This window comes from Callorhinus ursinus, unplaced genomic scaffold, assembly GCF_003265705.2.
Source record: "Callorhinus ursinus isolate GAN/ISIS: 27379988/994484 unplaced genomic scaffold, GSC_fseal_2.0 scaffold19, whole genome shotgun sequence".
NCBI classification, from domain to species: domain Eukaryota; kingdom Metazoa; phylum Chordata; class Mammalia; order Carnivora; family Otariidae; genus Callorhinus; species Callorhinus ursinus.
This window is the reverse complement of record NW_027397081.1, coordinates 17126700-17140331: the sequence shown is the minus strand read 5'-3', so window position 1 is coordinate 17140331 and position 13632 is coordinate 17126700. Positions and strand designations below refer to the sequence as shown.

The window sequence follows — 13632 nt, the reverse complement described above, 5'->3', positions numbered from 1 at the left end:
TTCTACCATCTGGTCAGCAGTGTGGATCTGCATCCCAGTCCATTTGTTTATAGGGGTTCAAAGACATATCCAAGCATAATTGAGGTTGGATAATCACAAATTCTGAATCAGTGGTGTGTGAATTAATGAGGCTTTCCTCATTATGAAGACATTGTCAATTAAAGCATAGCATTTGCCACAAGATTCAGAGGCTGGCAGCTTCCAGGGGATTTTTTAAAGCAGGAAGTCCCATTGTTTCCTTTACCACTGTGTCCAAGGACTTCCGTGGGCTGCCTCCAAGGTGGGAAGTGACAGGGCCATCTACCAACTCAATGGGTACCTCCATATGCCAGACCACCAGGGAGGTGACCTGGTTTTACTTCTGGCCTTGTTGCACTCCACCTGTGAGACCTTGGGGGAAAAGCCACATACCTCCTCTGAGCTCGTCTGCTCAGGGATCATAATGTCTGCTCTGCCTGACTTCAGAGAATTGTGAGATCAAATGAGACAGTATGTCACTGGTGACTAATACTCTGTAAAGGACGAGATGAATGTGAGATATAGAGAAATGGAGAGATAGACCCTCCCACTGAATATGGGATGAAAAGCATCTGGCCACCTTCCCGATTTGGGACCTGTAAGTGCCAGGTGTCCTTCCGTCCTTAAGACCTGCGTTTTCCTGCTCCTGCTTCAGCTCATACACTCCGCTGGAAGTTCTTTCTCATGACCATCCCCCAGTAGGGGCTGGGGAGGCAAGGTGAGCCATCTCCACACTGAGGCCAGGATTCTAAAGCGGCTTAGCTACCCTGGCTAGCGCTGTGGGTTCATGAGCCCTGGGTGTGGACTTGACCTCAGAGTTGGCTGGGGAGGTTCCCTCAGCCCCATGGCTACGCTCCGGCCTCTGTCCCACCCTGGGTGGCCATGTGGCACTTTATACCACTGGTCACAAAGGAATGGGTCAGACAGCCAAGCAGCTCAGGGCAAGCGTATTGTCTCTGCTGAGAAAGCAGATCACACCCTCTCTCCTGAGGGGTCAGTGGAGCCCTGCTCCAGTCTGAAAGGCTGCCATTCTTGTTGGCAACGTGGCACTTTCCGTCTCTTGCTCTGAGAGAGGAATCTAAGGCAGGCTGCCATGGCCCTCTCTTTAGATCTCCCACTCCTTCAGGGAGCTGACCAAATGGAGGCCTTGATTTGATAACGGAGAACTCCAAGAGGCAGAGGGTCTTCCTAACAGCTCAACGGCCCCCCTCCCACACACATAAGGGAGCCCCCCCAGGACAGCTATTTAAAGTACTGCGGAGCCAGTGGGCCAGGAGGGAGCAGCCTGCAGGACAGGTGGCCCTCCCAGGCTCTCAGGCAGACATTCCTGTGGAGGAGGGAATTCCTGGGGGTTGGGGAGCTGACAGGTGGATGAAGCAGACAATGGGGCCCTCCCTGCAACGCAGAGAAACACCACCCTCTGGAAGGAAAACCCCCAGGTAGAAAGAGATCAGTCTGTGGCCGACTTCTGCTCGTCTGTACGGCTTCTGTCCAGATCTCCAGGATTTTGAGGGAACTCTGTGATTTTCCCTGCCAAGACTGTCCCTTTTTCTGAGGAACATTAAAACCCAGTTCTTCCCATCGGGGATGCCTTTAGAAGTGTGAGTTCTTACACAACTTTTTGAACACCCACTTCCTCCCGTCTTTTTTCTGTTTCCCTACACTGCTGCACTCATTTTGGTGTCAGTACAATTATCATGGGGGTTTGTAATAAAAGCGTTGAAAATTCAAAAAAAAAACAAAAACAAAAAAAACCCCAGTTCTTCCCATTGATCTACGTGGTGATCCCTGGGCACTATCTGGTAATGGGTGAGCACCTCGCCCAGAAGTCTGAAATCCTACTGTATTTATCATTTATCAGAGAAAACAAAAACCCCAGCTGGGCAGGGGTCACTGTCCCAGCTGCGTTTTTACCTTCCCATCAGCCCCAGTCCAGTGTCCCTCTGGTAACTGTCCGGACACTGGTGCCCAGGGTGGAAACACCACTTGTCCTGTCTCCTTTGGCTTACACAGGCTGAGAAGGAGGGGAGAGGACGAAGGCTGTAAGTCCCATAGGCTGTGACAGCCAAACCCACGGTGGGTTTTTAAGCGAGGCTGGGGAACTGGGATTCTGCAAGCTTGCCTCTGCTATAGCCATCCAACACACATATATGTGTGTGGGTTTCATTTCGCCCCATAATGGTCTAACAGCACTGATTAGCCCACATATTTACGTAGCACTTTCAGGTTTTCAGATTGCTTTCTCACACATCGAATCATTCAACCGTATTCTTTTTGCCCTGGGTGAGCCGAGAGGAGAGGGCAGCTGCAGGCCGAGGCAGGCTGACTGCCCATATGGACAGCTCCCGAGCGCCTGTCCAACTCTGAGCCGCAAGAGTCTGCCTTTGCCCACACCTGCTGAGGTGGACAGGTCCAGCAAGGCCCCAGAGCCAGGCCCAGAGGGACGAAGTTCAAGAAAGCTGGCAGAGGGGATCAGATGTGACTATAGCCGGCTTTCCATTCTTCCAGCAGGCACTTCCTACGGAACACTCCGATTTGCATAAATCTGCATATGCCTTGGCAGACCCAGCCGTGCAACCTCAGGTCATTTTCAGGTCAGGAAATTATAATGGCTTCGTTGTGTGGCCTACAAGGCTGTTTTCTGCATCCCCTTCCTGCCCTGGCTCCCTCCCCTCTGTCTCCAGACCTCCGAGGAAGAGGAAAAGATGGTACAAAGTGTGCCCAAGACAGTGCTCCCAAGACAGTGCTCCCAAGCCTTCTGGAGCTGGCGGAATGCAGCCCAGTTCCCTGCTAGTCTGTTTGGAAGGCAGAATTCTCTGTGAGCTTCCTGCCTACCCACAGCCAGAGCAGGGCTTACCCAAGGACCCCCTTGGGGTCCCCACCCCCCCTGGCCCCGGCCCCTCCTCTGCCCCGGATCTTACCAGACGCCACTGACACAGCGGGTGGATAAGGCTCGGGGGGCGATGGTGGAGCCCTGCTGCATGAAGCCCCCAACAGGAAACCAGAGGCTGTTGCCGAGGGAGTACTGGTTCACCAGGAGGTTGCACCGGCCCTGGGCGCATGGGTGGGGGCTGTACCACTCGTAGGGGGTCAACCTGTGGGAGAAAAAGAGCACAGACCAGTGCCAGGGAGGGTGGGTGTGGCAGAACATGCTGGGGAGAGTGGGAGGGGCTCTCCTTTCTGGCCTCACCTCTGTACTTCAGTCCCTGGCCTGTGGCTTTGGCTGGACCGGGATCTTCCCAACCAAAAACCGAGGGGCTTGGACTACGTCGGCTGTGTTTGTACTGCTTTTCTTCAATTAAAAAAATTTTTTATTTTTTTAAAATAAACCATGATGTGGAACTCCAAGCACAACAAACCGATAAAAGTGCAGGTCCCTGACTAGAAGCTGGGCGTGGCAGGAGGGGATGGCTGGGAAGTGGCATGTTCTGCCACCGCCAGCCCCCTAAACTGGTCATGGATGGACCTGAGGGCCCCACAGAGCCAGTGTGAAAACCCTCAGCCTAGAACAGTGGTTCTCAGACGTAAGCCTACATCAGAATCACCAAGAAGGTTTGTTAAAACATAGACGGTTGGGCTCAATGCCTGAAGATTCCAATTCAGGGAGTCTGGGTGCCGACTAAGAATCTGTAGGCTCCTGGGTCACGTTGACGCCCCCGGTCCACACTGAGCAACCCTGACCTAGACAGTCCCTCGGGCTGTGGGTCTCAGCCCTGTTCTGTGTCAGACTCACCTGGGAGCTTTCACAGAAACACCGATGACGAGATGCCACTCCCAGAGGTTCTGATTTCATCTGTCCAGCTGGGGCCTGTGCAACCGTGCTCTCTTAAGGCTCCGCGGGTGAGTGTGATGGGCACCCAGGATCGAGAAGGGCTGCTCTAAGCTCTCTGCCCTTCCCTCCCACTGCCCTCTCTGATGTCCAGAAGGCCCTTTCTTCCTGCCCACCAGACACACGCCTTCCGTCCTCGGATCCGCGGCCCCGGCCTGGCTCCCACGCAAAACCTCCCGGCTCTGCTGAGAGGGATGCATATGGGTGTGTGCCGAGCAGGGCAGGCACCGTGTGCTCACAGGGTCCCCGGGTGCTGTTCTCATCACTGGCCTTCCCAACCCTCCCCTCGGCCTAGCCTGCTTGTTGTTCTGCCGTGGCTCACCCACGTGGCCACCGCCCCTCTGGTTCCTGAATAGGATGCCAGTGTGTCTTCATTGGCCCGTGTCCCGAGATGTGCTCCTTCTCCCCGTGGCCTACAGAGCTGGCTTGTCCTCGGTGGTTTCCAAGCCCACAGGCTATTGGAAGTGGGCTTCAGAGATACACATTCCCCACCCCTAGAGGTGCTGAGAGATCAGACCTGGGAATTCACATTTTTAAAGACTCCCTGTGTGACTCTGACATCAGCCGGCTTGGGAATGGCTGCCTTAGATTAGTGGTTTCCAAATAGTTTTCCCCCTCCAAAATCTCACCCAGAAGTACAATACATCAAGAGATAAAAGTGGAGCTGGTCTGAATGAAGAGGAGTTGAGGCCTCAGAGCCCAGCCTCTTCGCCACCCCTCCAAAGTCTCTGTCTGGCACCTCCCAGGAGCCTTCATGCCCCACGGAACCCTGTTTGAAAACTAGTACCTACCTAAGGTAGGTAAATTAGCCTAGGTTCATGCATTATTTATATATATATAATATAATGTAGATATAGATATATACGGAGGTATTTTTTTGAATAATCCTTTTGTTAATGCTGGATCCTGGGGGCAGTTTGTGTGTGTGCGTGTGTGTGTGCGTGCGCGCGCGCGCGTGTGTGTGTGTGTGTGTGTGTGTGTGTGTGTGCAGGGTAGGGAAGGGGGGCTGTTTAAGCCCCCGGGGCTGGTTGAAAAGCCTCAGGCTGTGGCAGGCATGGTAAAGCAGGCTCGTGCGTCTGTGTATCTACTAACGAAGACCTCCGACCACTTCCAGGGCCCCCAAGGTCCCCTGAGAGCTTGGCTAGCTGCACACGGGGGCCCAATCAAAGGGTGCAAGAGTGCATTCCAGAGCCCGGAGCCAGGGCTCAGCACACAGCTTCCTGAGTGCAGCAGGAGAGAGCGTGGTGGAGTGGAGAGGGGACGCGTCATCCAGCATGCCAGCCTCCTGCCATGTCTCGCCCGTTGTCACTGACAACAGATACTTGACCGTGGCAATACCTCCAGGCCCGAGGGGGGTAGGTGGCACCCGAGAGACACACATAGCAGCCTTTTGAAGACTATCAGCTTGTCAGCCAGGCCTTCTTCTGTTTGGCTCGATCTCATGGGCTCAGGCTGACTTTCCTGAACTTGGCTTTGATCTCCACTGGAAGAGGCATAGACCGGGTGAGACAATGCTCCCTGGGTAGGCTGGGGGCTGCCCTGGGGGTTGGGCACCCTGGGGTGCCCTGGGTTCCGTGTTCTAACTCGAGGGAGCGCATGCTCTCCTTGAGCCGCTGAGCAGACATGCTCGGGGAGGGGGAAGACCTCGTCCCACAGAGGTGGGACATACACTGGAATCATCTGGTCCTGCCCCTGTGGCCCCGAAGCAAAGGAGACCACTACGGAGACGGCTGGGACAGAGTCTCCGCTAGCATTCTTGAAGCTCATCTTGAAGCTCATTCTTGAAGCTGAGCACTGAGCAGAGAGCGGGAATTCTGAATGAGTGAGCCCTGGGCCACTGGGCTTGTTCAGCTTCTGGGCAGTAAGCTGGCTCTCCCGAAGCCCAGGCTGATCCAATGGCCCAGCCTCGGAGAGCAACAACCCTCTCTGTCCACATTCATGGGAGGCCTCAGCCATGGGATGCCCTCAGGTTCTTCTGTAGGCCCAGGGACAGTTTCTGTTTCCAGGGGAAGCGGAGGGCCTAATTATCCCCAACCCCTGATCTGGACCAGTTGTCGCAACTCAACACTACTTGCAAATGCCTCTCTCCATCGCGCCCTCCTGTCTTGTGCCATCCTTCACGGCTCTCATTCAACAAGGCAGCTGTATTTTCACTGGCAGATCTGGGCTGGGGAAGGTCCAGGCCCTCTCCAGAGGAAACCTTCTCCCTCGCCCATGCCCTGAGGCCTCCGGTCCCCCCACTCTGGTTCTTGTCATTCAGCACTCTGTGGCAGATCCTGGCAAGGTCTGATGCCAGGGCAGCCAAACGCATAATGCTTAATCAGAGTAATCTTCCTGTCACCTTCCCCCTCACCCACCGCCTTCTATCTCCCAAGGCCCCCACACAAACAGAGGGCCTAGAGACGAGGTGGGGAGAGGCAAGGGTACAGAAGCAAATTCAGATAAGCTGGCTTGTCTGCCCTCTGCAAGGAAAGGAAGGTGTGCATAGGTGGGGGCATGGGTAGTGCCAGGTGGACTGCAGGGCAGAGAGCAGGTCAGGTCCCGAGTCCCTCTCCCACCCCTCCAGTGTGGCCCCAAGGTCTTCTGACCCCGCCCCTCCCACGTGCCACCCCTCCCATGCAGTTCTCAGAGGTGGGCGCGAGGTGGCAGTGCGAGGACAGGGAAGGGGAGAGGAGCTTACCGAGCCACTAAGAAGAGGACGCAGCTGACAGCCAGATAGGCTAGAAGCATGAAGAGCCAGACTCCGGGGGAAAATGGGTCCAGGAAGGAGAAATAGCCAGGTTTGCGTCCCTGGAAATGAAGACAAAACCAGATTCACTGTACCCGGTCGGTCAGGATGGCCCCTGGGCAGGGTGGGGCCGACCAGAGTAGGTGTGAGGGGTGCAGGTCTGGCCCCAGACGGCCCTGCCCCCTGGGGTTCTGGGTGACTGGTTTAAATGGCACTGGGGCCCAAGGTGTAGAGGGGCTGCTCCGACACCTAGCCAGCCCTGATCTCAGCAGACCAAACAAAGGGACAGCTGCGGCCACGTCACTTCCTAGGTTGAGGGAGGCTTTGTGCTGGGCAAGGGGAACAGGTCTCAGCGTCCCTCATGTACTGCCCTGTGTCCCCCACCGCCCCCCACCTCCCGGGGACGGCATGGTGGGCTCAGAGGCGCCTTAGAGTCGCTGGTGTCCGCGGCGCTGGAGCTCGACAGCACCCCTCTTTGACACTCCTGTCTTTCTCATGAGGATGCTAATGTAATAGGCACCTTGGTTTTTTGTTTGCAGTGTGATCTGATGCACAGTGAGATTTCTCACGTTAACCTCAAAACAGTGCTGTGAGGCAGAATATTATTTTCATTTTACTAGTGAAGAAACCAAAAGCCCAGGGCAGTTGAGAGATGGGGGGCCAAGGTCGCATAGCTAGTAATTGGGAGAGCTGGGACTCAAATGCACGTCTTCTGATACCAAGCTCAGGGCTCAGGTACCGTCATGCTGTAGGGAGACGTGGTCTGTCCCCAGCCCAGGGCTGTGCCTGGCCAGAGTCACGGGAGCCAAAGGATGGGGCCAGGAACAGAAACCGAGGCACCAAGCCCCCAGACGTTTTCTGGAGGAAAGTGAAACGGAACGAGCAGGATGGAGTTCAGTGAGCCCCTCTGTCACTGCGTGGTCTTGGGCAAGTGCAAGCCCTCCTCTGGCCTTGGTGGGAGCCCCTTTAGATCAAAGGGGCCACACCGCTGTCTTACCACAGACAGCTCTCATACAACCTGCCTGTTTACCCTGCCGTGTTCGCCCATTCTATATTCGTTACTATCATGGATTGAGAGAGCTCATATAAAAATCCAGATTTCTGGCTTCTTTCACAAAACGGGATGGTCTGGAAACTCTGGGCCTAAATCGCCAATGGCCTGGAGCTCAGTGGTAGTCGCCCCCCTCTACATGCAGCCTGCTTTCTCCAACTCCTCCTTCCCTCTGTCCTTCCACACCCCACAGCTTCTCAGGGCAAATGGACATGGGTTCTAAGTGCCCTGTCGCTCATGACTATTTCACTCCATGTCTCCCAATTGAGAGATACCCAGGGGGGAAAAAATCTTTCATTGTTGCTTTCTGAATCTGAAACCCCATTAGATGCTCAATGTCAGAAATCTATATCTGATTATATCACAACGAGTGAATTGAGGAAAATGACAGCACTATTTAAAGCTGCCATATTTGGTTATGGGTGATAAGGAATGATGCACAGTCATGGGAAAAATTCCTGGAGACTCAAGTTATAAAACATAGAGCATCACACAAATAAGATCAAGACATAAACATAGCTCCACTGGAAACATATCAGTCATGTTGGCAAGAGAACATCTGATTCTACTTGTGATTGACTGACGCCAACCAAAAGAGCAAGGAGTGGGCAGTTATTTGAGAGTTGGGTCTGGGCTTATACTGCCTTGGTTTGGGCTGAGCCCAGGCTGTTTATACAATGCCAAAGAGAAGTATGTTATTTGCAGACTCCAAACTCCTACTATTTTTTTCTATGCGGATGGTTTGGATTGCTTCTTTACCCCAAAGACATCTGAGTTATTGATGCTTGGGGGCAAATCAGGTGTCATATGCCACAGGCATTTCCTCCAAATAACAGATTCTCCTTAACCCAGAGGATATATGATGGCGATACTTCCAAAGAACTCAGAATGTTTCACTATGTTCTCTTGATTTCAATACCCAGTTCTCTATATTGACAGATGGAAGAATGGAGACCCAGGGAGGTTAAATGCCTTGCTCAAATCATTGGCGATGGCTTCAATTTCTCTGGTGCTCATTCATCATGCCGTGCCACAGATATGCCACCCCTCCTTCATTCAAATGGCCTCTGTACCGCACCTTCCTCTCCTTTTTATCTTTGCAACTTGCTCCAGTAAACCCCCTAATTAATCTCACGCCTTCTCCCCAATGCCAGCAGAATCCTATCCTACCCTATCTCAACCCCTTAAAGTCCTCTTCAACATTATTTATTTATACCCATCATCATTTATTTTGACTCTGTTGTATTTAGAGGCATTTGTATTGACTTATACATGTCCTGTGGGCTGCAAGTTGGGCCAGTTCCTTCTGGTGACTACAACCACTTTGAAGGTAGATAATTGGTTACATATAGTCTATGCCCCAAATGTCCAGGACAGGCCAAGCCCTGCAGATGGAGCTGAAAATTAGACAGCACCAAAATTTAACTAGTTCCTTGACTTTTTTTAAAGAAAGATTTACTTGAGAGAGAGAGAGCGTGCAAGCGAGCGGTGGGGAGGGGCAGAGGGAGAGAGAGAGAGAATCTCGAGCAGACTCTGCGCTGAGTGCGGAGCCCGACGCAGGGCTGGATCTCACCACCCTGAGATTATGACCGGAGCTAAAACCAAGAGACAGGTGCTAAATTGACTGAGTCACCCAGGTGGCCATAGTTCCTTGACTTTTGTACTGTGTTTCAGGCTGACCACACCAGAGCCAGCATTCTCATTGCTGTCTGATAGTGGGAGAGACCCAAGGGGCTGGTCACCAACTGATCACCATCCCAGCGTGGGGAGACCCTTTGAATGTTAGCGGTAGAGCTACAAAGTGGCACTAAATTCCCCTTGCATGTCAAAAATTCCTCTTGTCCTTAAAGATAATCTGTTGACTCACAGATACCTCATTCTATGTGTACTAGAAGAAATGACATTATAGTGAGAATTCAGTTGCCTTCCCAGAGTCGGGAGCCAGATGTATAAAGACCCCAGAGCCAGGTAATGCAGGACAGGCAGTAGATTAAAACACAGACTCTGGAGCTAGCCTGCCCAGGACTGAATCCTGGCTTTATCATTTACAACTGTGTGACCCAGAACAAGTTACTTAACTTCTCTGGGCCTCCATTTCCTCTTTTGTAACATGGGGGTAACAATAAAACCTGCCTCGGGGGGTGTTTTGAGAGCTGGATGAGTTAACACATAGTAATAGCCATGTGTGGTGGCTTTCCCTCTGTCTAATGGTAGCCATGAGTGCAGAGGGAGGGAGGAGCGGAGATGTGACAAAGGACAGAACTTCCTTCTCCCTCAACGGACCAGAAATACCTTTTTCTGTCCTACAGTGACAGATGCGAATGATGGTTGGGGAGAGAATGCCGTGAGGCCACAGTCACATTCCATAACTCCTGGAGTTTCTATGGGTTATACTCCATGAGTCATGAGCGTTCCCCAGGGCTCTCCAGGGAAGCCATTAGGGGAACACCAGGCTCTATTCTGGAAGGATGGTTCTTAGAAGCCAATGATTGCAACCTCAGTTCCGCCTCAGCCTTCCCAACCAAGTCACAGATGGAGTGGGTCAGATGTCTGGTGGGTTCTCCCGTGTCCGCAGAAGGGCTGTGCATCCTGGTCCCCCTTTCCTTCGTGGTCACAGCACACAAACTAGTGGTACCGACTCTCTTCCTTCCCTGCACCCCCTCCCCTCTCCCTCAGAGCCAAGGACAAAGGCTCCTCCTGTCCTCCAGGTGGTCTTTACAACTAAATGGCAACGTATTCAGAGGTCTCCTTCAATTCTCAGCAGCGGTAGATAATCAATAAAATACTCTTTAGGGCTGAAGAGATAAAAGGAGGCAGTGTCCATGTCTCCTTCTGGAAGAGGCAGAAGAAGATGATTTCCTCCCATCCCGCCCCAGGAACCCACGGGTAGCTTTCCTCTGGGTGTCTGCAATGGACTGTCTTGATGATAGTTGGGTTTAGCATGCACTTCCCACCTCTGAAGCCAAGAGGGAAAAAGAAGCAAGCACTTAATTCCTTCTCACATAAAACACCCACATGAGTTTGTTGCCTGTGTAACCCACACACTAGCATATCTATTTTCACTCTGCTGGTTGGAAATCCAGTATGAGGAGATCTAAATTCTAATCCTGGCACTGACTTTGGCCTGCTGTGTGATTCCAGGGAGGCCACTCAACTTCTCTGGGTGCCATTGTCTTCTTCCAGAAAATGGGTCCCAGCCATCAACATGAAGGGGGAATGTGAGAATTACTACAGTAATGTTGATAGAACACCTGAGGCTTCTTGAGATAGGAGTGCCCAATACATAACCAATATTAAAATGATGATACACCCAGGAAACCATATTTCCACGTTATGGGCTATCATGTTACTTAGCCTTAAGGAATAGAACTCTGCATTTTCTGTTTCCTTATAGCAGAGTATTAAGCAGTATTAGAAATGATTCACTGGTTTACTTAGCATTGTTCTCCATTTTTCTAGACAGTCTTTCTGAAATGAAACAGACCTTCTTGAAAAAAACGGGTCATATATCCAGCGAAAATGTGGGGCATTAATTTAATTTTGGCATTTATGTCTCTCTTACTTTTTAATCACTGTCTGCTTTTTTTTTTTTTTTTTTTTTACTTTTCTTGACAGAGAAGACTCTAGTTAAGAGTGAAGAAGAGAAAAAGAACAGAATATAAAACTTCCCCATTTGTTAATCAAAGGTGGAATAGGACATTGTAGGGGGAAAATAACAAAGTCACATTTTCAAGGGGGTCTTAGATGCTCTGGCTGGCTGGAGACACTATACAGGATAGGATAGTATGGGATAGACAGTATCCTCAGATTAGAAAGGATCTAGAATGTTCCCCTGACACACAGCCCTGACATGGAGAAATGCACCTAACTGTACCATCAAGATGGATAGTTGGAAGTGTATGGGCTTGGGGACAAGAAACTTGGGTTCAATGCCCCACCCCAACCACTGTGCTCTCTCTTCTTTCCACAGCACCACTAGCCACCACGGCCTTAGCATCCTTCCGTGTAAAATGGAAATCAACTACCTGCCCCTGGGGGTTGCCATATTAAAGCAGAGACTATGCGAAAGCGCTTCATAAATAAAGAGACGCCAGACAGACGTTAGTCAACACAGGTATCCTGGACGTATACCGAACCTCCTTGGATATGTCAACACTGAACTTTTTAAATGTAATTACCCATTTGGGGGCTATATGTGCCAAGTGTCAAATCTCAGGTCTGGCACACTCAGATGATGCCTTTCTACAACAGTCAGTGTGTGCTTGAGGAATACAAACTTACTTTAATATTAATCGGAGCAAAACATCATTAGGCAAATTGCTGCTGCAGAAAAAAAAGAAAAGAGAGTGAAACGACACGATACACTCTAATGTTCCATATGAATGTTTTCGTTTTCCTGTGCTCTTCTCCCCTCCATTCACACAGATATTGGAGTGCTCACAGCGTGCATCAGTATCATAAAACCCCAGAGTACAGATGCCTCTGGGTTTCTACTGCTCCAGTATATACAGAACTTCTCAGTAAGAATGAATGAGCTGATGGGCCACAGAAATCAAGAAAGTCTTGAACTTCAGATGTCCTGTTATTTCATTGCCATCCTTGGAATACCAGGGGTACTCAGATTTATTCAGTACCCAGGCTCTAAAGGCTGGACTCTGTATGTACGTTCTGGAAGCTCATCTAGCCCCGGCCAGGGATTGCGATGCTTTCTCGGGTGGGTGCTAGGCTGTGTGTGGGATATACAGGCATTGGTGGGGAGAGAGCAGTGAGTCCCGCGGGGAGCCATGCAGGCCTGGAGCAGAAGCTGTGCCTGGGCTGCCGGAAACATCTGCCTCCTATCTCCTCTTCTTCTCCAGACCACTGGGGTCAAGGCCAGAAAGGAAAATAAGAAATCTAGTTAGGTCATTCATCCTGCTGCCTGGGCCACGAGGCTTCCTGACAGAAGCCAGGCTCCTGGGGCTCCATGCTGCTCAATCAGGAGCCACGAAGGAAGGTGGTGCTCACTGCCCACAGGACCACGGGGTACCTCCCTCAGCCTTCCCTCCTGCATTTCTTCTTTCTATAATTATGAGGCCAAAACAGCCTGTTTAGGATGATCACATCTCTATACCAAAAACCGTATCAGAAAAGCTCCTGGCTTGACAAGAGGGTACCTTCTCCTCGATGTATGTCCCACTAGGATCCACTTAGGGAGAAAGAGATAAACAAGGAATAGTACAACGCAGCATTTACATGCTGCACCGGAGGTGTGGACAGAGGGCAGCTGCTTGGGGAAAGAGACCAGCAGCTCTATCTAGGGAAGTCACATTGAAGAGCAAGTGCCATTTGAGCTGGGTATCGAAGGCTCGGGAGGAGTTTGTTCCATGGCCGAGAAACAAAAAGACGGGCACGGACCTAGATAGGAAGAGGCTGCGGTGATGGTGAAGCAGTGAGCGCTATGGGGTGAGGATGCCTGTTGCAGGAGCTGCAAATGGAACGGGAAAGATGGGCTTTATTCTTCATGCTCAGAAGGATGGACTTGGTCTTGTGAGTGATGGGCAGCCAGTGAATGATCTTACATAGGAGGCTGATATGATTCCATTTGAAAAAAAAAAAAAGTAACAGTAAACTAAAAACTAACTCTTAGCAAGTCACATACATTTATGAAATATAAAAGCTAACGGTTTACTGTGCACAGGTCAGGCACTGTTCGTTGTAAGTGCGTTACTTATGTACTTACAGATCCTCTTTCAATCTGCATGACAACCCATTGTCGCAGATGAGAAAACTGACACACAGGGACATGCAGTGAGTACATGGCCGCTCTGGCTCCAGAACTTTCTACTGCTTCTTAGTGGATGCTGGCAATGACTGTGACCCTCTGATGGGGATACGGTGCTGGAGGAGAAACACCCTGACCTCGAGGAGGATACAGGTCACCAGAATGGCAGCAGTTCAGGTCAGAGATAAGGAGAGCCTGAACCAAGGTGGATTCAGTGGGGGTGGAGAGCGTGCTTGAGAACTATC

At 51.2% G+C, this 13632-nt stretch overlaps 1 protein-coding gene across 4 annotated transcripts in view; it reads right to left on the bottom strand.

Annotated features, from left to right (window-relative positions):
* The window catches only part of GRIK4 (glutamate ionotropic receptor kainate type subunit 4), a 421439-nt gene that overhangs the window by 24235 nt on the left and 383572 nt on the right, over positions 1 to 13632 (bottom strand). For all 4 annotated transcript variants that reach the window (XM_025893698.2, XM_073903861.1, XM_073903862.1 and 1 more), the window contains 2 exons: positions 6528 to 6637; positions 2940 to 3113 (listed from right to left, as the gene is read on the bottom strand). In XM_025893698.2, coding sequence (XP_025749483.1) covers positions 2940 to 3113; positions 6528 to 6637 — 284 coding nt within the window. The remainder of the gene's footprint in view (positions 1 to 2939; positions 3114 to 6527; positions 6638 to 13632) is intronic.